Source organism: Oncorhynchus clarkii, chromosome 5, assembly GCF_045791955.1.
Source record: "Oncorhynchus clarkii lewisi isolate Uvic-CL-2024 chromosome 5, UVic_Ocla_1.0, whole genome shotgun sequence".
Taxonomy (NCBI): domain Eukaryota; kingdom Metazoa; phylum Chordata; class Actinopteri; order Salmoniformes; family Salmonidae; genus Oncorhynchus; species Oncorhynchus clarkii.
The window spans coordinates 33,313,658-33,336,776 of record NC_092151.1 but is presented as its reverse complement, the minus strand read 5'-3'; the positions used below and the strand labels follow the sequence as shown (position 1 = coordinate 33,336,776).

The 23,119-nt window shown below is 41.7% G+C and overlaps 2 protein-coding genes across 14 annotated transcripts in view; one reads left to right on the top strand and one right to left on the bottom strand.

The window, feature by feature from the left end:
• Positions 1-3,037: 3,037 nt before the first annotated feature.
• On the bottom strand, positions 3,038-14,856 carry LOC139408683 (bromodomain-containing protein 3-like). 12 transcript variants are annotated; one of them, XM_071152882.1, is made up of 13 exons: positions 14,730-14,856; positions 12,661-13,021; positions 12,411-12,548; positions 12,099-12,228; positions 11,775-11,938; positions 11,292-11,663; positions 11,035-11,163; positions 10,714-10,902; positions 10,177-10,245; positions 8,554-8,777; positions 8,166-8,440; positions 7,058-7,210; positions 3,038-5,253 (listed from the first exon to the last, which is right to left on the bottom strand). In XM_071152882.1, the coding sequence occupies exons 2-13, from the start codon at positions 12,859-12,861 to the stop codon at positions 5,138-5,140; spliced, it is 2,160 nt and encodes a 719-aa protein (XP_071008983.1). In that variant the 5' UTR covers positions 12,862-13,021; positions 14,730-14,856; the 3' UTR covers positions 3,038-5,137. The 12 variants fall into 12 exon arrangements, with proteins under 12 accessions (XP_071008983.1, XP_071008986.1, XP_071008984.1 ...); XM_071152885.1 differs by having other exon boundaries at positions 10,729-10,902; positions 14,730-14,842; XM_071152883.1 differs by having other exon boundaries at positions 11,292-11,660; positions 14,730-14,842.
• A 683-nt stretch (positions 14,857-15,539) lies between these two features.
• LOC139408680 (WD repeat-containing protein 5) overlaps positions 15,540-23,119 on the top strand; it is a 31,681-nt gene continuing 24,101 nt past the window's right edge. The window contains exon 1 of one of the 2 annotated variants that reach the window (XM_071152867.1): positions 15,540-15,751. The gene's annotated coding sequence lies outside the window, so the exon portion shown is untranslated. The remainder of the gene's footprint in view (positions 15,752-23,119) is intronic. The other variant, XR_011634313.1, reaches the window with a different exon arrangement.

Genomic DNA, 23,119 nt, shown 5'->3' with positions numbered 1-23,119 from the left:
CACAGGCATAGAAAGTAAATTTTTCCTCAATGTCGTAGATATCAGTAAAGTCAGAGCTAGAAGGGGGGAAGGGGTCAAGTGCAAGTGCTGTTTAAGTTTTGTGTGTGTGTGTGTTGGGGGGAGTCGAGGTGAGGTGGTTTTCTATTGGATGCGAGCTTCGACTGGAACCCAGTGGAGTGTGCGGTGGAGCGTGGTGTCGAGAGAAAGGTTGGGAAGGTTGAAAATCAGGCAGGCTACAGTGTTCTGGATAAGTTGCAGGGGTTTGATGGAAGAAGCGGGGAGCCCAGCCAACAACGAGTTGCAGTAGTCCAGACGGGAGAAGACAAGTGTCTGAATTAGGACCTGTGCCTGTTCCTGTGTGAGGCAGGGTTGTACTCTACAGATGTTGTTGAGCATGAACCTGCAGGAGCGAGTCACTGCTTTGATGTTTGCAAAGAACGACAGGGTATTGTCCAGGGTCACGCCAAGGTTCTTTGCACTCTGAGAGGGCGACACTGTGACGTTGTCAACCGTGATGGAGAGGTCTTTGAGCGGGCAGGCCTTCCCCGAGAAGAAGAGCAGTTCCGTCTTGTCGAAGTTGAGCTTGAGGTGGTGGGCCGACATCCAAGTTGAGATATCTGCCAGACACACAGAGATGCGTGTCACCACCTGGGTGTCAGCAGGGGGAAGGAGAAAAGTAGTTGAGTGTCATCCGCATAGCAATGATAAGAGAGATCATGTGAGGATATGACAGTGCCGAGTGACTTGGTGTATAGAGAGATGGACTAGAACCTAGCCCTGGGGGACACCAGTAGTGAGAGTATCTGGTGCAGACACAGTTCCTCTCCACGTCACCTGGTAGGAGCAGCCTGCCAGCTAGGATGCAATCCAAGAGCGTGCAGAGCCTGAGACGCCCAGCCCTGAGAGGGTGGAGGAGGATCTGATGGTTCAGTGTCAAAGGCAGCGGATAGATCTAGGAGGATGAGAACAGGGGAGAGAGTCAGCTATCGCAGTGCGGAAAGCCTCCGTGACACAGAATAGTGCAGTCTCGGTTGAGTGACCCGCCTTGAAGCCTGACTGGTTAGGGTCAAGATAGCTGGCTAGACTAACTAAACTAATTTACCAATCTAAAATAGTTTAAAGATGAAATATGTAACTTTTTGGGGAACCTGACAAAATTCACATAGAAATGTGACTTATAGAGTTGTCATTTTCATTGAAAGTAAGTCTAAGAAGCGGTAGACCTGTTGTTTTATGTGCCCTATTTCTATGCTTCCCATTCTTAAGTTTCATTTGTGTTTCTTTAACTTTTGGTTTTGATACACCAGCTTCAAACAGCTGAAAATACAATATTCTTGGTTATGGAATAGATATTTCACAGCGGTTTAGATGGTACAATGATTCACTACACTATACTTGCTTGTTTTGTCACATAAACTTAAATTAGGCAAACTATTATAATTTTTGCAACCAGGAAAATGCAGTGTGATTTCTGCATAGTGAATCTTTAACTGACATGGGCTAATTGAGTGACTGTCAGTGAGTGACATAAGAGGAAAACTGCTGATGCACAACCAAGTTTTGAAATTGTACCTTGTGTATTCTACTATTCCAACTCTCAACAGTAGATTGAGACCCTGACTGATTGTTGAAAAAATGAGAGGTCCGGACCTCGGTGTCCTCATATGCTCTACTGCAAATTACAAGGATGATTTATTGTCAGTGTATGGATACAAAGTAACCTCAACTTGCAGGTGTATCATTCAGGTGTATTGTTTAGTGTTTGAGTGAAACAATGTAACACATATTGCTTTGGAGCTACTGCATCCTGTTCCCAGCCTTCCCCCTCCCATAATCTCTTTTGCGGGGTCAACAAAAATATAGTATCACAATTCAATTTACTCAAGATATACGGTTAGCCTATCATATTATCTGTAATGGATGTTGGGTAGGCTATGTCTGTGTTGTTTTGTCATGGATTGTGGCCAGCTACAGAGTGAGTGATGGCCCCAAGTTGCAGACACGATTAGTTGTCACTGAAGTTGTGGCATTGATCCATCATGGCCCAGGGCTGTTCGAGGCAAAGAGGTAACATGTTCCATATGCCACTGTGAGAAGGGGGGGTCACACAGTACAAGTCTCCCTCCAGCACAAACCAAGTAGGGTAAGAGCTGGGGTGGGCAGTGACTGATGTATAGCCCTACACTGAGCCCTAAGGCAATGCATCTGCCATTGGAAATGGGTATTCTATTCTTGCACTAAAAGATGAATGTATGGTGGGTTAGGTAATTTCATTTATTCATGCAAGCATGGAAAATGGAAAGTGATTGCTGATATCAACCAACAAGTCTCCTGCAAGATAACTTACATACTTAAATGGCTAATTCATAACTCACCTTAAAAGACATTAGTATATCATATATCCAAGAGAAAATGTCCCCCCTATAATCATTGGGTTGACATTCACCTAACAGCACGTTTGGGGTGTGTAACTCACTGTCATCTGAATCCAGCAAACACACAGCTCAAACCAAATCTGTCACCCGATTTTAAAAATCAATTATATATGGCCACCATCTAGTGGCCTATCATTGAACTGCAGATAGCCCTTCACAGCTTTCCTTTGGGTTTTGTGGCTACTGTCTAGCATATGCTGATCATATTAAATGGCACATCCAGTCCATAAGCACTAAAAGCATCCCACATTATAGTTTTAGAGTACATTATAAAAATGTGTACACAGGTCTTACTTAATTAGGCCCAATCGCTTCTTTGGAAGCGTAGGCCATCGACCACTCCTCTCCTTAGTATCTGCATGACGGTCCCACCTCCAGGTGTTTCTTGGGCACCCTCTTTTTCTTCTCCCTTAGGTTCCAGGATAGAGCTTGACTGGTGATGATGGAACACGGCTTTCAGGGTTGTGGACGGTCCATCCACATCTTTTCCTCTGGATCTCCTCGTGTCATCCACCAGAAGTACACGGGTGTACCTCAGTGAGTGAAAACAAGTGCAAAGAGAAAAGTAAAACAGATCAACATGCAGAAAATGAGGAGACAAATTCAATAGGGTCTTTTGAATTTATTTTAAAAAAAATATTTCACCCGATTCCATGTTAGCGGTTACATTAATTGTTAGCTTCTACCTCCAGTCCCCACCCCCCAAATACCACCCTCAGTCCTATATTGCAATCAACAAGCCTAAAACTACTTACACTGAATCCTTGATTTGTTTCGATGACTGACACTTACAGGAAGATACTATAACAGCTCAAAAAAGGGTATAAGAAAGTTACAATAAACTTGCATGCACATCTAGGATAAAAAGTAAACATTTGCTTTTGAAAATATAAAAAGGAACTATTATATTTGACCAGGGCCTAGAAATTAACTAAAAGCTATATATGTGTGTATATATATATTTGTTATTTTGTGTTTTGCCTCTAAAAGACATTCTTAGAAAAACCTGATAGGGCCTGTACTGAAGAACATTGGTATAGGCAGAGAAATGCATACAAGATCATTTGGGGAATTTTGCAGTTAAGTGCAACCTGGTATGTGGGACAAGCCACAAAATTACACAAATATTTATTTCCACCATAGCCTAAAATAATGCATATGACCAAATGCATAATGTATCAACTTATTAACAGTAAAGAAAACCCCAAGTGGTTTCAATGTTCAAGTTATTTTCAACAAATTCCAGAAAAAAAACTGACCACAAATTATACTTCATGAAATAATCATATGCATTCTTACAGGAGTGGAATAAATTGTAATGATATTCTCTTATGAATAATTAACCATTTGTTCACTAAGATAAAAATAAAAGATGAGTTGAACTAAACTGAAGTCATAAGAGGCTGTGGCATCTAGTCACGATAAAACAAGGGACCTAGAGGTAACAAATTACATTCAGAAATCAATACGCTACACTTCAGAGGAAGACTCACATTGTTTACAATATTGTCCTGCTTTCATTGTCCAAACTTGACATCAACAGAGAAAAAGATCAGGGGACACGGCACTGGCGTTTGGAATAAAGCACCAACAGATGGCGGGTGTGCTCTGCAATATTCATGTTCCTACGCCATTGTACTAAAAATGTACACAGAGGTCAGCTATGTACAGTTTTGGCCATCCCATCTTACATAAAGCAGTGATGTACACAATCATTCATGGCACCATACATACATTCATCAGTGAAGATGGTAGATTAAGCAAGAGGCATGCCAGGAAATACATGTACAGGAGGCCATCACGCCTAGTGGTTGTCATGTTATAAGTAATGAAACAAACTGTTGAGTGAATTATTTTATGGTAATTTCTTCTGCCCAAAAGCGTTAAAAGTCTAAATTCTTTAAGTTAAAATCTTCATTTACCATCGAGCAGACATTTTTGCTAAAACTTTACATACTGCCGAAAAAAATAAAGACCATGTCAGTTATCATACAAAGAATAACAGCAATCAAGTTCCACTATTAAATAAAAATCTTCAGATCATTCAATTTGACTGTATATGCTGCTGAGGACACACAACATGATTGTTCAGAATAATCTGAAATGTACCCCTCAGAGGCAAACAAGGTTCAGTATTTGTCGAAAGTCAAATGATTGGAGAAACAACCCAAAACAGACATAAGCCTATTTCAAGAGGGCCCTCCTCATCACGAGGGTGAAAAATACTTGTGAAGCCGGATGAGAAGCGTTGATAATTTTTTGTGAAAGTAATTTAATAGATTGTTTATGCAGCAGGGCTGAAGCTAGGAGGTGGACATGGGGTTCTGCGCTGTCTTGATAACTATGCAACAACTCCTTCACATTGAGATGCATGTTGATGATTGTATTAGGAGAAAAAAAAAGACATCTGGCATTCATCCAAGAGTGTATTACAAAATGCTTGTTTTATGTTTGGTCGATTTTGAACACATCCCTTTAAAAGTAAGTGGAAACAAAAAGAACCCTGTCAAGTCATCTATAAGTCCCCATCTTCTTTTCTTCTTTTTCTGACATGGCATAACATTGTTGTTTTTTCCTCATTAAATGTTTTAGAAGGGGGAAACCACTATAACTGCATACAATGTTTATTTTTTTATTTTATTTTTATACACAGGGTAAAAATAAAAAGGAATAGTTCCCAGCGAGTGTTTGGGCGGCTCTTTTCAGTCGGAGTCGCTGCTGTCAGAACTGGACCCACTGGAGCTGCTGCTGCCCGAGTCTGAAGAGCTACTGCTGCCGCTGAGATGGGAAGCACCAGTACCAGACCCAGCGCCCTTCTCTGGAAAGAGAGAGTAAGAGATGCATCCAAACGTATTACATATCTATGTAAATGAGGTGCAAATGCTAAAGATAAATACTTTCTCAGATGAGTAAAACATTTGTATGCGCTATGAGACATGTTTAAAATGGACTTGCATTTTTTTTATTTTAGAATTGATAAAGCTAACACAAATATTATCACTGTTGAATTATCACTGTGAATCATTGTAAGGTTTGTTTGTGTGTCAATTCATTCTGTAAAGGATGGGATGCCAACTGGCAGTTTGACAAAAGAAAATCCATTCATTCATACACACACATGGTCACACAAGTGTTGAAGAGACATGAGATGAAATGACAGGACCCCCCCACACACACACAATTACATTGTTACAGTAACCATACAACAAAATATTAGGGATGGGCATTTTAAATAATTTCCCTTTTCAAATAATATCATACAATTTTTTTCTGAAATCCAGATAGTCGAAATAGAATATAAAATATAAAAATATATTTAAAAAATGTTTCAACTTGGGTTCTGGCTTGATGCGCAGCCTGCGCGACTTGGGAGAGAGGTGGTGCTCTGCTTGGTTGCAGCAGCAAGGGGGATAAGCATGGTGTGGTGTGTTTGACATGGGAGGGAGAGAGAGTGTAGCCATACAGACTCACACTAGTTAAGACAAACTTGTAAATGCCATAAATTATCTATCATCCCATCTGGTAGGGCCCGTCGTGACTGCATCAAATCAATGTAAAGATGTTAGCTAAGACAACCAGCTACCTAGACTAATTGAAGCCATTTGCTGCACTTTCCATCGTTGTCTTCCACAACCCCATTAAGATTAAACAGCCTACCTGATCATTGTAGCCTACTCCTTCTCATTTAGCTAACCTGATTCCATAATTTAAATTCCATTTTGCTTTGATTAGTCAGATATCACGTTGCTTGCTACACATGGATCCTCTAACTGTATTACACTTTGATTGGCTGACAAATGTGTGAAACCCGCGTAGGCTACGGTATAGGTGGTGCACATCAAAATCTACATTCAAAATGTTGTTTTATTGAATTAAGAATTTCATATAGATTATATTTTTAATGTGTATTTTATGTATACTTTCACAAGTATTCAGGGTATTTTGAAGTACCGATGGGATGATTTTCAATACTGTCCAAACGTATTTATTGTTATTAACAAAAATGATAACTTAACTGAATTTAGAAGTTAACCATCTAAGATGTGCCAATTACATTTTCTCCAGCTCAGGGCTCCATCTATGCATTTGGTTAGCTAACTTGCTAGCTATAACATTAGGTGGGTAGCTTGCAATATCAAGCTTCTTGTTAACAGCAGAGACAATCAATCCCCTTCTGGATCAAGTGTGAGTAGCCTTTTGAGATAGTTGTATAACCTTGAGCTGGGCTGTTTGTCCTTAAATTTAGTTTATGTTTTCTTGTGTTTGTTAGTATTTAGCAAGCATCTGCTATTAGATATATATATTTTTTTTAAAGAAATAGCTGCAATGTAATACAGGTTAACCCGGTATGGTACAGGAAAGGTATGGACATCTGGATACTGCCCAACCCTAACTCGAATACTAACGTCTGTTCAGATTTTCGAATAACCGTGCCCATCCCTAATAAATATATGATATAGTATATATAGATTTATAACCATAAAAGACCGGATGACTAACTTCCTGGACCACAGGATACCAACAATGAATGGGTGAACTAGGTTCAAATGGGAAGCAAGACGGGGTCCACGTGCCCCCGTCATTACTCTACGCAACTCCTGCTGTCCCTTACGCTATGGTACCTTTTTTGGATGTTTTCTTTTTGTCGGTTTTGTTCTTGTTGCTGTTGTTACTGTTCAGCTGGCCGCTGACATCCTGTAGCCTCTTTTCTAACTCTTTCTTCTTTTCCTGAGCCAGCTCCTCCTTGGATCTTGCTCCCTTGCCCCCAGCGGCCGCTGCAGGAGACACACAGCGGCACGCTGTGAGCACCATGGCCTTCCTGCCCGGACCCCCGCCGATGTGGTGGCAGCTAGCTAGCTACTTCACAGCTATGGCCTAGCGCCTAATGCCTACAACCTGGAGGACTACAGAGGGCAGGCAGCAGGTTCAAAGCACAGGTGAGACTTTACGCTCTTGGACTTGAACAAACTTCCATCTCACTTGCTAAATTTGCTGTTAAGCGAGGACTGTACGGGAGTTATCTGTCACATGATATGACACACTGCCTGACTCCACTGCGCTGGGTCCGAGTAGGAGCCGATATTAGCAACACAACAGCATACCCTGTTCAGGCCCATAACATTTTATACAGGAGGTCCATGTATACTGCATAGATCATCTACATCCAGAATGGCATGAATTTGGCAAACAGTACCTTGTGTTCAGTTAGGCTACATGTACACAAAGCAATATTTTTTTGTTATTTCGTTGACCTAAGCAGCCACTGACCAAAAACCAAAAGGCCGGAAGAAAATTCCTTTTTAGGAGTTCAAAAAGGTGGGGACCACGTGTATATCAAAAAATAGCCGTCAACCGGAAGACATGCAATGAGGTAGAGGGAAGGAACATAATCTAGCTAAGAAAAAAATACCAAAAAGGTAAAGAAAATCTATCTAGTACTTAAAGAGATGCGAGTAAAAGCTGCTACACTCTTCACGCAAACTACGCAAATGTAGCGATGGAGCATAATTTTCTATGTAGTTCTACGTATTTTTGTGCGGCTCAAAATTTGGAACGGACCGTAAACAACGCTCCGTCGCTCTGTTTGCGTAGGGTCCTTAACAGTAAAGCAAGAGAAGGTAGGAGAAAATACTTAGTAGAGGGAGTAGTAGTAACAGGCTGAAGGACAGTGAAGGTATCAGTGAGGTTCAAGTAGGTTCAATGCATGAGATCTTCCATCTCAGGACTTACGTTGGGGTTTCCGCTGTTTCTTCTGTAAACAGGACTTGACGTATCGCTCGAGTTCGCGTAGGGTGGAGGGCTTGAGCGTCTCAAAGTCAATCTCGATCTCGTCTGGATTGGAGTCTCGCAGCGAGGGCTCTCGGGACTGGATGATGTGCACTACCCGACCTAGCTTCTCCCCTGGGAGCCTGTTGATGTCCAGGCTGAGCTGGCGCTTCTCGTCGTACGCCATGGGCAGAGACTCTTCGTCAGATTCGTAGCCCCGGCCCCCCTTCTTTGGTTGCCTAGAAGATCAAGAAGCCAGAGCAGAAATGACAAATAGCCAAGGCTTTCATGGTGTTTTTTATTATGAGAGGCTGAGCAGAGCCCTAATACGTCAGAGAAAGGGAGGCCTTACCTGGAGCCAGTCACTGTGCTGTTGGCTTTCCTTGAGGGCTTCTTCTGCTGGCCCTGCTTGGCAGGCTGACCAGGCTTGGCCTTCTTCTCATCCGTCTTGGTTTTGCTATGCTTGTTGTCCTTGTCTTTCTTCTTCTTGTCTTTTTCTTTCTTTTCTTTCTTCTTCTTCGGTTTGCTCACAGGGCCCTGAGAGAGCGCGGCAAGCTGTTCGTGGACGGCCTTTAGCTGGGGAGAGGTGGGGTGGAGGAGTTAGTGGTCTGCCGTAAGGGTATGCTAGCACTTCAAGCCCTGAGGGACTAGAAAAGGGGTAGGTATGAGTTTCCCAGAAAGAAATGCTCCACTTTTTACCACTTGAGTGAATCATACAAATTTGCTTAAGTTCCTATTTCGAAAGGAAACTAGGTTATATAAAATGTGGCATTACTTTAGGGAAAGCCATGTACACTAAAACAAAACACTACGTAAGTTAACCTCCAGTGTTTCCCTTAGGATTTTTTTCAGCAGCGGTGGCAAGGGTAATGACTGTGAGAATGTCACTTCTGGTGACTTAAAAAAATACATTCTACACCAAAATGCATGAAAATTAAATGTTAACACCATCTGAAATATAACTGATGCGCATTACTGCACTGTAGGGAAATGAGGAGCAAGCGTTGGCTGCGCGCTCGTGGCTCCCATTCGCGCCACTGCTCGCTCTGTTACAAATATACATTGTAACTTGTCACTCATCTCAAAGGGATAATGTGAGATTTTGACAATTAAACTACCTTCAACTTCCTTAAAACTGCAAGCAGAACCATAAAAATTGTATAAATGAGGTCATCTGAATCTGGGTAAGTAGAAAATTGACAAAATCTAGCACTATACCTTTAAAAGCGCATACATACAATACAGATCATTTTTATTATGTATTTTTTGGAAGTGGCGGCCAAGTTTATCAGTGTCGACTCGCTGCTGCTAAATAAATATAGGAGAAACACTGCATTGTGACACATACAATGACTTTAAACACAGGAAACTCTTCACATCAACTTTGATTGCTTATCTACTTCACAACTTACAGAAAAATAGTACTCTATGCTATAACTTTTTAACAACATATTTTTATTATCTATTATTTATTTTTGTACTACCAATTCTAAATGGAACTAGGTAAGCAATCTGAGCAGTTTTTATCCCTTTGGTGCATAACATGAGCAAAAATGAAGAGAGCAGTTTAAAGATCGCGCAAAAACACATCCAAAACACCAGTAAATCAGAAAGGAACCCTCTAACAAGGGAGAGGGAAACAAGTTGCATACTCCTCTCATTGCCTCAATTTAAGTTGGAAACAACCTTCAGGCAATCGAGAGAGAGAGAAATAAGAATATGTCTACTTGGTCAGCCAGCAAACATACCAGGGAGAAAACACACACATTCAACATTTACACAACCATATAAACTCACACACATCTGCCACTTAGTGTCACACCACCTGTAACTCGCCACTCCCTCCCCACTATTAACCCTCGACCGCTTGCTCAACTAATGCAAAAAAAATAAAAGTAAAATAGCGGCATTGATAATAAACTGAGATCAATAAGAGGTTAGTGGGGAGGGGACCGGGAAGTGAAAAGCAAATCACCTGAAAATGCTTGGTGCACCCGTTTTTTCCCCCCTGCCCGCTACCATTGGGGCGCTCCACAGAGATACACTGGTAAGAGAGCCAAAGGGAAATGAGGGGACAAAGATAGAAAACTCCAAAAAAAGAGATCAGAACCATTTTAAAACACCATGTTATGACAAGAGCTATTGTGTGGTACCATAATGCAAAAACGACATTGTGATGTTTTCAAAAAGAAGGTTTTTGTTTTAGGTAGTGCATGCAAGCCATCTGTACCAGTAGGTGCATGGAAATGCACAATTTAAAGCGGTAGAGGGTTACATTTAAGTGCTATCAATAGGGAGATGACGAATCAGTGGAGAAAGCAGTGGTATGCATGTCTGAGGGGAGAGTGGGAGGGGTTAGACTGGATGTAAGGTGGCAGCCCCTCCATCTCTGTCTCAGCATTTTGGAATGGATAAGATGGCTGTGATGTGAGAAGAGAAGGTGGGAGGAAGGCCCTCCCTGAGCCCTTCAGGTTAGAGGAGTAGTCGGGCGGACCTCGGATCTGAAACCCACCTGTTCCGCACCCACCTGTTCCTGCAGCTCGGCGAGCCGGGTGGCCCGCTCCTCCTCTGAGTCAGAGCTGTCCGTGCTGGAGGAGTCACCGCTGCTTGAGTTGTCGCCTTTACTGACCAACCCGCCTGCACCGGGGCTCAGCTCCACCGGCTCATCAGGCATCTTAGCAAAACGCATCTCAAACACATCCTGACAAAGACACACAGGCAATTATGGCGAAAAGAAAAGTGACAGAAAGAGACACATTAGCGATAAACCAACCAATTAAATTTTACATTTTTCAAATGGGATCCAGAGAAATATTTAAAATCCCAAACATACCTGGAGTTTTCTGGCCATGGCAACAACCTCATGATCTGGAGGGTTATACTTGTAACAATTTGAGAACATTACTCGAACATCCGCTGCAAACATCTGTGCATCTGGATACTCCCGGACGTCTATCTTTTTCTGAAAATCAACAGAAAGTGTTATCCAAACAGCTCATGGTTGAGCAACCACACAAGCCAACACAAAGGTAATGATTAACTGTAAAAGTGAATTCTGCTAGTGTACGTGCTTTGTTCTGTGGTGCGTACTTTGACAGTGCTGAGGTCCATGGGGTGCTTGATGATCTCGTGGTAGTCATGTAGCTCCAGAGCTTCAGCATCTACAGGCTTGTAGAAGGGCCAGGCGTAAGCTGCGTGTTTCTTCGACAGCATCTCCTTCAGGATACTGTCGCAGTACTTGAGCTGCTCACTCATTCTGCTCCGCTTGCTGCTGTGCTGGCCCAACTCCCCTTCCACCAGGTCTTTCTTGGGAGCTTTGATGGGACGGCCTGTACTCTCCCGTCTGGACATCACCTTGCCCTGCTTGCCCTCTGAGACGGGGCTGGGCGACTCACTCCGGCTAGCTGTGATTGCAGATGTCGTGGGGGTGGTGGTGTCTGCTTTCCTCTTTACCCCTTTCTTCTAGATGCACAACAAACACAAACACAAAAAGGCACACCCTCACAGGTGAGGTTCCATTCAAAAGACTAAATAAACATTTGTATGCCTGATGAAAACTGTACGGTGACTTACTTTGACAAGAGGTTGTGATGGTGAGACGACGGGTAACATTGGAGCATTGGGCGAGCTCTGGACAGCTGGGACGTTCGGGGTGATGGCAGTCATTGGAGACGAGCCAATCACAGGTGTCGTAGAGCCAGATAGGGACGATGGTGACTCGCCTCCATCCAGACCACCTGCAGCAGGTGAAATTATTAGAGGTTAACTCACAGTACATGGGGTATTTTATTGGAAAAATGCACCCATTTTCTCTACATTTTTTTACAAGATATCTATGGATCTACCCAAATTATAGGGGTCTATAGTTTCAGGAACAGATGAACAGTGGCTTATTACCTATGTTCTTGCTTTTCTTGGGTTTGGGTGCGGGAGGCAGAAGCTCCACCTCCTCCTGGGGCATCATGGCAACTTTCTGCAGGAAGATCTTCTCCAAGGCCTGTGCCATCAGGACAATGTCATCTGTAGGCTGTTGGGCAGAGTAAAAACAGGAAGTGAGAAACACAAAGAGGAAACTTGAGATCAATTTAAAAACGTAGAGCTTTGGGAGAAGCCCTGGGAGAATCTGGAAACATATTAGACTAATATTAAATCCAAAATAAATGGACCCCTAGGAGAAACAGTCTGTATTTACTCTCTTGGAGTACTCACCTTGTTATATATGTAACAGTTGGTGAACATGGTGTTGAAGTCCTGCATGCATTCACTGGCACTCCAATAGTAGTTATGCTCCAGTCTCTTTTTGATGGTTCCCATGTCCATAGGTTGTTTTATAACCTTATGGTAATCCTGATAAACAGAAAATGAAAATTGTGAGCATTGTCATTTGCAGTGATCTATCTATAGTCATTGGCTTTCTGACAATTATAACACCCATTACCAATATCTACAGTCTACTCACCATAAGACCCAATTTGATGGCATCAACTGGCACGTAGAAAGGCCAGGCAAAGTTGTGCTTCCACAATGTCTTGACCATTACATTCTGCATGTATTGTAGTTGGTTGGTTTTACGACCTGGTTTGGTGGGATTGGTCACCTCCGGGGGTGGGGGATTGATTCCCAGAAGAGGAGCCGGGGTTGCGGAGTTGACAGCAGACATGCTTGCGATGGGAAGGGGGTGGTATTCTAGGAGTCTCTGTTAACTCAGATAGACAGGGTGGGAGACAGACACCTTCTCAGTGGGTAGTGTAGTTCTGTTCTTTCTGCTCTTTAGTGGCCTGGGGGGAACTGCAGGTCATTGCAGGGCCTGATCTCTTGACCTATGAAAAACAGAGCAGTGTGATGGCCATGAGTCTTCAGCATAAGTGTAGCAGCCAAAAATCCATGAAATAGGTATAATACCTCAAACCTGAAATAACATGAAAGGAAGTAATTCTGATAAGACAGTTGGGCCTTTTCATCACAATAAAAAAATATGTCCGATATTGTAATAGGCAAATGTGTCCCTGGAAAGATGTTGTTATCTCCAGGTTTGAGGCACATTATCTATACCCCAATCTGCAGCCTGCATCTCATGTAGCTTGGTCTTGGTGTTGCATTTGTCTTTGACCATAGAATTGTATTCCGCATGTGGAGACAGGTACAGCTTAGTGATCATGCAAATGTACAGGAAGCTAAGGTACAATTTATAACACTAAATAATAAATAAAAAGTGTCTAAATAACCTGCTAGCAATTCATAAACCACAGCAACCACAATCCATTTCACCCCATACATAACCAAGCAACCTGCAAAACTGACTGAGACAGCACAGCTGATCTAGCAACAAGTACCACCCTGAGTAGAGTAATTGCTGTAGCTGTGATAACGTTAATGCAATCTGTACTAAGGAGAGTTCAAGAATGACAAATCCACAGACATTGTCCTGTATCTCTTTCAATGACTAGTAGTAGCTACTAGCGTTACACAAAACATAGCTATATTTGACCGTGAAAAAAAATGTAGCTGGCCAGCTAACTGTGTGTATATAAATCAGTGGTAGTAACGTTAGGTAGATAGCAGCTGACGTAAGGGCGGCGCTGCCTCCCGCGTAAACAATCACATACACTCGTTTATTAACGTTAGCTAGCTAAATGACTAGTCACATATAAAAGCCATCACTAGCTGTATAGCTTTTATTCGTTTCGTTGAAAGCTGCAATACTGTATGTAACGGCACCGTATGGCAAAATATTGGAATTAGTTATCTAGCTAAATAGTTTATGATATATGCTCAACAAAACGCGTGTAACTTAGCTAACTATACTAGCCAGCATCACGCGCGGGGGGGGTGCAAAGGGAGCTCGGAACGCTTTTGGAACAATTCGCGCGGACTCCTTTGCACTCCGTGGATCGAGTGTCCAGACTAGTGTCACTATCGTAGCTAGCTTATAGAACATTTGAGACGTAGCTATTATTCACTACAGTATACATATGTGACCACTTAGCTAAATATGAATACACCAAAACCAAATAGGTGGTATTACGGGCTCCATTGCAACATTCTCCAAAAAGATGGCGGGCATATGTTATCCTTTAGGTATCACTAGGTAGAGAACGTTAACAGCCGATTTAACCCCCCCACACTACCTAGCTAACTACGAGCAGTTTCAAGAAATATATTTTACAACTAAATAACCCTCCTTGTTTTATCTGGTTTCTGCAAGAGCATGCAGCTATTGCTACCACAACTGCGTAGCTAGCTAATTTGCCCACACTAATATCTTGTTAAACGTTTCGCGCCCATATTGACAAAATATTTAACCCAATAGACAAGTAATTTGTTATGCTTTGTTGTATTGTTGCAATGCGCTGTCAGACGTAGCTTTGCTGAAAATCTTCGGACGTTAGCTAGCTTGCTCAGTTAACGCTAACAAGCGTTTCAGCACCCACTTTTTCATTACACTGAAGTATGAACGTTACATGGTTCGCTAAAGAAACGCTATTATCATAATAATTATGGTGAAATATAAACATTTTAATGCATTACTTTCTTGAGGCCTCCGATGGGTTTGCGTGTAGCTGGCAGCCCGAGTTGCTCTTGCTTTATTTGAGCGAGGCCGAGCAGCATGAAGATGAGGTTGCGCATGCGCACGGTTTGTGATCAATTTACTGGCGCTGAAGACTACGCTCCCCAGTGTATATACTGCATACTACTATCAAATATTTTCGAGTATACTGAAAACCGAAGTATGCAGAGGCCACGCTAAATAAATAAATGGACTGCAATAATGTGCTATACAAATAAACAGCTGGAATGACTTCAGCTGTGACTTCAGAATGATCTTCAGCTTGCAATGTATGCCATGGATGGATGACTTTACCATGTATTATGGATATTTCACAAATCTTTTTAACTTTATATTCACCTGTAAACATTCAAAGGAAACAGAGATGAGTGCTGACACCTTCTCCCTGTTGTTTCTCCTGGTTCTGTCTGCTGTGTTTTACAGAGAACCAAAACCTCTCAGGGCAGGGCGTCTCCGGTTCTGCACTCCTACCTGGCAGGTTGGTCTAGAACACCCCAGCCTTATCGGTCGATCGGTCTGTCTTGAGCACACTCATTCCTGTCCCTGATTCTGCTCAGCCTGTGCCCTCTTTCGAGCTGCCCTCCACTGCACAGTGATGATAACTTGATGGTTAAGTTTGTATAACTATTCATACACGTCTGTATTGTTGATGTGTCTTGACATGTGTAACTAGGTTTCTCTCAGTCCAAAACCTAAAGTTTAAAAACGAGATTCTAATCAGAACCACCGTCAAATCGTCCCTCCTCGCTTGCCGTATGCACTGCCTAAGCACACATGCGCAATGTGCGTCTTCTTCACTGCCACATTCCCCGCCTGAGCCCTAAACTGAAACGAACTGGCCCTAGATTTTTATTCGTGCTCAATTAGGACGAAAATACGTTAATCGTATTTATAGGCTAAACACATTCGTGTGATTGATAAGATTTCTTCCTGAAGGAAGAAAAGTCAGCCGAGCAAATACATTTTAACATTGGGCCTTACCGTGAGTATCCCTGGTTTTATTGTTTGAATGGAGTAACGTCAGCTAGCTAGCCTGGTAACTAGTCGAGCTTGCAATTTGCATGTGCAATGAGAAGCTAGCCAAACGAGAGAGTAAGGCCATGTGTGTTTAACATAGTTAACTATATTTTGAAGGATAGGATTCATACAATAACTACCTGGATTAAAACCATTAGCTAGCTATTATCACTAACAAGATGCACACTACGTTAGTGTTTGTGAACAACATTGCTAGCGTAGCTAGAAACACAGGCCCATCTGCGGTAAATGAGGTTACTATAGCTATCTAACGCACGGTAATTGGTTTACTTGCAATGGCAGTTAGTTAGCTGGCCAGCCAGGTAACATAGTATCTTCTATCTTTCTCCAGACAAACGAACGTCATTATTACTTAGTTAACTACTCGGCTCTACCTAGCTAACGTTACTTAGCTGTGCCATCCATGACTGGGTAGGAAGCCAGTGTGTGGATAGTACCAGTGTCGCTACGTTAACAAAATCGTAATATCCAATATTGTTATATTAATCTACAAACTAAAGGGTAGCGTCTTGCGTTGTACCTATACAATTTATTATCCTTACATTTCCCCTGACATTATCGTCATCGAAAAGCTGACTAAACTCAACTCCATTGTCGTCACTAGTTACCACAGTCAGAATGCCTACCTACTCGACCAATCAGCTGGAGTGTGACGATGCGTATACCGGTTTACGGTTCGTAGGGAAACGACCAATCAGATGAGGGCGTGTATGCAGATGAGGGACATGGGGTGTTTCTCAATATGCACGCTACAGTGTTCCACATGCTCAAATATTTTTACAACTAAACCAAAAGATGCCACAGCCTGTCGTTTCCAATGGGAACAAATTAGTCATAGTGGGCAGACCAAGCAATGAGATGGGCAGAGCCAAGCACGAGCTAGCGAGATCCTGTTGGCGTGTCCTAGCATAATTTCCATATTTGCGTTAGGGAACGCCTATGTGAAGTGCGCGTGTGCAATTACCCCATTTAGTTTTTTTGCACTTTATAAACAACGCAATAACAAAAAAAAACAGTCTACAAAACCTAGTCCACTCTGTTCATAACAGATTATAGTTTTGGAAACAGAAAACTGTATATCAAATATTTAATTCATGAGAAGATTGGCAGAATGTTCCCCAAATCCATCTTCCATACCCTTTTCCATCTACCATATTTGGTAGTGAGTGGAAACGCGATAAAAAAAATCCGTCTACAAAACGTAGTTCAATGCTTCACATTTATACCATCCAGTGAAATATCTGTCTTATTATTCTATCTGTGTTCTCATGCTCCGAGTGTATTCACCGACCACGTTTTCTTATATATATATTTATTACTTTAAGACATGAAGGTCTGGCTACTTTGAAGAGATTTGTTTAACACTGTTTTGGTTAGTACGTGATTCCATATGTGTTATTTCATAGTTTTAAAGTCTTCAATATTATTATTAAGGAGAGCCGCACACTCTAGGAGCTCAGATGCAAAAATATTTATGTATTTATTTTTCAACAGACAAGCTGTCTTCATCAGGATATAATGACAAACACTGCGGGATGACTCATTTATATAGTGTCTAAAGACACACGTGTCTGTAATCATGGCCGGGTGTGGCCTGATATCATTGGTTAATTCTCATATATTAAAATAGCATACAGGAAACATAAATGGATAGCGTACGATCATAGATACAATTTGGCTACATAAGCCTACAAATCAAATCAAATTTATTTATATAGCCCTTCGTACATCAGCTGATATCTCAAAGTGCTGTACAGAAACCCAGCCTAAAACCCCAAACAGCAAGCAATGCAGGTGTAGAAGCACGGACATTTACAATAGCAAAATCACAAGAATGGCTTCAGATCTAAGTCTACGTTGAGACCGAAGGGAGTAAGGGTCTTTTAAATTAAAGATCCAAAGCAGCCTCTCGTTTTAACAATAAATTGTCGAGGTCACCCCGTCTCCTAGGGAGGGTGACATGTTCGATGCCAATATAACGTAGAGACAAAATCGAGTGCTTTTCTCCCAAAAAGTGGGCCGCAACTGGGTAAGTCGAGTTTTTGCACCTAATGGTGCTACGATGCTCTGAGATACGTCCTTTTGTTTCGTGCTTTGTTTTACCCACATCAGTTATACCACAAGGACGAGTTATAAGATAAATAACTGCCTTAGTGCAGCACGTGATAAAACCTTTTGATTGGGATCTGTTTTCCTGTTTGGGGCTGTTTCGAAGGATCTACAGTGCCTTGCGAAAGTATTCGGCCCCCTTGAACTTTGCGACCTTTTGCCACATTTCAGGTTTCAAACATAAAGATATAAAACTATATTTTTTTGTGAAGAATCAACAACAAGTGGGACACAATCATGAAGTGGAACGACATTTATTGGATATTTCAAACTTTTTTAACAAATCAAAAACTGAAAAATTGGGCGTGCAAATGTAACAGTATAATTTTAAACCGTCCCCTCGCCCATACCCGGGTGCGAACCAGGGACCTTCTGCACACATCAACAGCAGTCACCCACGAAGCATCGTTACCCATCGCTCCACAAAAGCCGCGGCCCTTGCAGAGCAAGGGGAACTACTACTTCAAGGTCTCAGAGCAAGTGACGTCACTGATTGAAACGCTATTTAGCGCCCACGCTAACTAAGCTAGCCGTTTCACATCCGTTACACAAAATTATTCAGCCCCTTTACTTTCAGTGCAGCAAACTCTCTCCAGAAGTTCAGTGAGGATCTCTGAATGATCCAATGTTGACCTAAATGACTAATGATGATAAATACAATCCACCTGTGTGTAATCAAGTCTCCGTATAAATGCACCTGCACTGTGATAGTCTCAGAGGTCCGTTAAAAGCGCAGAGAGCATCATGAAGAACAAGGAACACACCAGGCAGGTCCGAGATACTGTTGTGAAGAAGTTTAAAGCCGGATTTGGATACAAAAAGATTTCCCAAGCTTTAAACATCCCAAGGAGCACTGTGCAAGCGATAATATTGAAATGGAAGGAGTATCAGACCACTGCAAATCTACCAAGACCTGGCCGTCCCTCTAAACTTTCAGCTCATACAAGGAGAAGACTGATCAGAGATGCAGCCAAGAGGCCCATGATCACTCTGGATGAACTGCAGAGATCTACAGCTGAGGTGGGAGACTCTGTCCATAGGACAACAATCGTATATTGCACAAATCTGGCCTTTATGGAAGAGTGGCAAGAAGAAAGCCATTTCTTAAAGATATCCATAAAAAGTGTTGTTTAAAGTTTGCCACAAGCCACCTGGGAGACTCACCAAACATGTGGAAGAAGGTGCTCTGGTCAGATGAAACCAAAATTGAACTTTTTGGCAACAAGGCAAAACGTTATGTTTGGCGTAAAAGCAACACAGCTGAACACACGATCCCCACTGTCAAACATGGTGGTGGCAGCATCATGGTTTGGGCCTGCTTTTCTTCAGCAGGGACAGGGAAGATGGTTAAAATTGATGGGAAGATGGATGGAGCCAAATACAGGACCATTCTGGAAGAAAACCTGATGGAGTCTGCAAAAGACCTGAGACTGGGACGGAGATTTGTCTTCCAACAAGACAATGATCCAAAACATAAAGCAAAATCTACAATGGAATGGTTCAAAAATAAACATATCCAGGTGTTAGAATGGCCAAGTCAAAGTCCAGACCTGAATCCAATCGAGAATCTGTGGAAAGAACTGAAAACTGCTGTTCACAAATGCTTTCCATCCAACCTCACTGAGCTCGAGCTGTTTTGCAAGGAGGATTTGGGAAAAAATGTCAGTCTCTCGATGTGCAAAACTGATAGAGAAATACCCCAAGCGACTTACAGCTCGCAGCAAAAGGTGGCGCTACAAAGTATTAACTTAAGGGGGCTGAATAATTTTGCACGCCCAATTTATCAGTTTTTGATTTGTTAAAAAAGTTTGAAATATCCAATAAATGTCATTCCACTTCATGATTGTGTCCCACTTGTTGTTGATTCTTCACAAAAAAATACAGTTTTATATCTTTATGTTTGAAGCCTGAAATGTGGCAAAAGGTCGCAAAGTTCAAGGGGGCCGAATACTTTTGCAAGGCACTGTACATTTATAAGTTCCATTGTATTGAGCACAGCCATTACACTTGTAGTTTCCATCCAGTAGGGACGCAAATACATGTTCTGCAGGGATATCTTGGGATTTACCAGTTGATGTAGAAAATAGTGAAAATAAAGAAAAACCCTGGAATGAGTAGGTGTGTCCTAACTTTTGACTGGTACTGTAATTGTTAACATATCAAGATAAAATATTTTAGTCACGCAACATTTGAGATGTGAATATTCAACATTTCATTCTGAAGTCAGAAGTGTGTTTTCTCTTGATCTGCGCAAATAATGTCTGCCATTGATTTCAATAGATTATGTGTCATTTTTACGTGGTTGCGTCATTTCTTTTTATACTTTCTGTTGGAGCTTGTATCGATGTACATATTTTGAAGCATGCAAACGAGTACGCATTGGAGAAGTGCCCTCCGTGTTCCAATTTGTGTGCTCGGAGCACGGTAGTATGCATTTTGAGAAACTCAAATGGATTTCTATTATCTAGTGATCATCAATGATTTGGTTATTTGTTAGCTATAATAAAACCAACCTTTCCAAATGCAAAATGGTAATCAGATGTCTTATTCTAACTCAGTTTATGATGTTTGCCCTTAATCATAGTTACGTGTCTTAACCGTAAATAGGTTTTCTCCAATGTCTGCATTTGTTTTTAAAACGGCATGAAGACAAACAAATTGCTACATGATTTTGGAGATTATTTTCGTAATCCACAAGTAAAATGTACAGTTTCACATTTATTTATTAAATTGGAAGATTTTTGGCAGATTTTAAGAAACTTCAACCCTGTTACCTTATTTGGCACATAGGAACTTAAAGGCCTTTATTTAACTTAAAATAGACTTGCAGTACACCTTTGGACTTACATGGCACTTTTTTTCTAGACACGCAAAGCTTTTTACCTGCTATTTATTTAATTGGCCCACCCACCCCCTCTTCGGAGGACAAATGTAACTTTGTTTTACATTTCCGTTTTTTTGTTACATGTACAGTTGGAGTCTGAAGTTTACATACTTAGGGTTGGAGTCATTAACTCGTTTTTCAACCACTCCAAATATTTCTTGTTAACAAACTATAGTTTTGGCAAGTCAGTTAGGACATCTACTTTGTGCATGACACATCATTTTTTTCACTGATAATTCACTGTATCACAATTTCAGTGGGTCCAAAAGTTTACATACACTAAGTTGACTGCCTTTAAACAGCTTAGAAAATGATGGCATTTCAATCTTCTGATGGGCTAATTGACATCATTTGAGTCAATTGGAGGTGTACATGTGGATGTATTTCAAGGCCTACCTTCAAACTCAGTGCCTCTTTGCTTGACATGGGAAAATCAAAAGAAATCAACCAACACCTCAGAAAAACAATTGTAGACCTCCACAAGTCTGGTTCGTCCTTGGGAGCAATTTCCAAATGCCTTAAAGTACCACTTTCATCTGTACAAACAATAGTATGCAAGTATAAACACCATGGGCCCACGCAGCCATCATACCGCTCAGGAAGGAGAGCGTTCTCTCCTAGAGAAGAACGTACTTCGGTGCGAAAAGTGCAAATCAATCCCAGAACTACAGCAAAGGACCTTGTGAAGATGCTGGAGAAAACCGGTACAAAAGCATCTATATCCACAGTAAAACGAGTCCTATATCGACATAACCTGAAAGGCCGCTCAGCAAGGAAGAAGCCACTGCTCCAAAACTGCCATAAAAATGCCAGACTACGGTTTGCAACGGCACATGGGGACAAAGATCATACTTTTTGGAGAAATGCCCTCTGGTCTGATGAAACAAAATCTAACTGTTTGGCCATAATGACCATTGTTATGTTTGGAGGAAAAAGGGGGAGGCTTGAACGCTGAAGAACATCATCCCAACCTTGAAGCACTGGACTGGCAGCATCATGTTGTGGGGGTGCTTTGCTGCAGGAGGGACTGATGCACTTCACAAAATAGATGGCATAACGAGGCAGGAAAATTATGTGGATATATTGAAGCAACATCTCAAGACATCAGTCAGGAAGTTAAAGCTTGGTCGCAAATGGGTCTTCCAAATGGACAATGACCCCAAGCATACTTCCAAAGTTGTGGCAAAACGGCTTAAGGACAACAAAGTCAAGGTATTGGAGTGGCCATCACAAAGCCCTGACCTCAATCCCATAGAAATGTTGTGGGCAGAACTGAAAAAGCGTGTGCGAGCAAGGAGGCCTACAAACCTGACTCAGTTACACCAGCTCTGTCAGGAGGAATGGGTCAAAATTCACCCAATTTATTGTGGGAACCTTGTGGAAGGCTACCCAACACTTTAGATCCAAGTTAAACAATTTAAAGGAAATACACTCAATTAGTATTTGGGAGCATGTAAACTTCTGACCCACTGGGAATGTGATGAAATCATTCTCTCCACTATTATTCTGACATTTCACATTCTTAAAATAAAGTGGTGATCCTAACTGACCTAAGACAGGGAATTTTTACTTGGATTAAATGTCAGGAATTGTGGAAAAACTGAGTTTAAATGTATTTGGCTAAGGTGTATGTAAACTTCCGACTTCAACTGTACATTTATTCTTATATTTTTATGCACAGTATTACATGGTAGGAATACAGTTTGATATACACATTACATATGAAATGGTACTCCTCATTACATACTCTTGCAATAAGTGCCATGGGATCTTTAGTGACCACAGAGTTAGGACACCTGTTTTAAAGTACCACATTCTTCAGTTTTATTAAAGAACATTCCATTGTTACTTAGTACTTCAACATTATTAAAATGAAATGAATGTTGTAAAAAGTGCTCCGTCTTTGAATTTACTGCCTTATTGTTAGTTTCAGATGCATATTTCTTTTTGGCTTTTGTCTGTCTTTCCACTGAAGGCACTATTTATACTTCTTTGTGCCCACAACTTGAAACAGAACACCATTTCATGGGAGACTTTTACTCTCCCATCTGAGTTTTTTTCCTGCCAAAGATCATGAATATGATATATTACTATTGGAATGATAGGCTTGTAGGGAACTAACGACGTTGCTCTATCAAATAGAATGGGCCAATTGTGCTGGGCCAATTGTGCGTCGCCCCATGGACCTCCCGGCCGCGGCCGGCTGTGACAGAGCCTGGGCTCGAACCCAGAATCTCTGGTGGCACAGCTAGCACTGTGATGCAGTGCCTTAGACCACTGCGCCATCCGGGAGGCCGAAAATTAGGCTTTTTCTAAAAA

Excerpts from the sequence above, each read along its gene's own strand:
- LOC139408683 (XM_071152882.1), bottom strand. The coding sequence starts at position 12,861 with ATGTCTGCTGTCAACTCCGCAACCCCGGCTCCTCTTCTGGGAATCAAT. Across the intron at positions 12,229-12,410 it reads ACTGTTACATATATAACAAG|CCTACAGATGACATTGTCCT; the intron begins GTGAGTACTCCA and ends TCTGCCCAACAG. Across the intron at positions 10,246-10,713 it reads AACAGGTGGGTGCGGAACAG|TGTATCTCTGTGGAGCGCCC; the intron begins GTGGGTTTCAGA and ends CTCTCTTACCAG.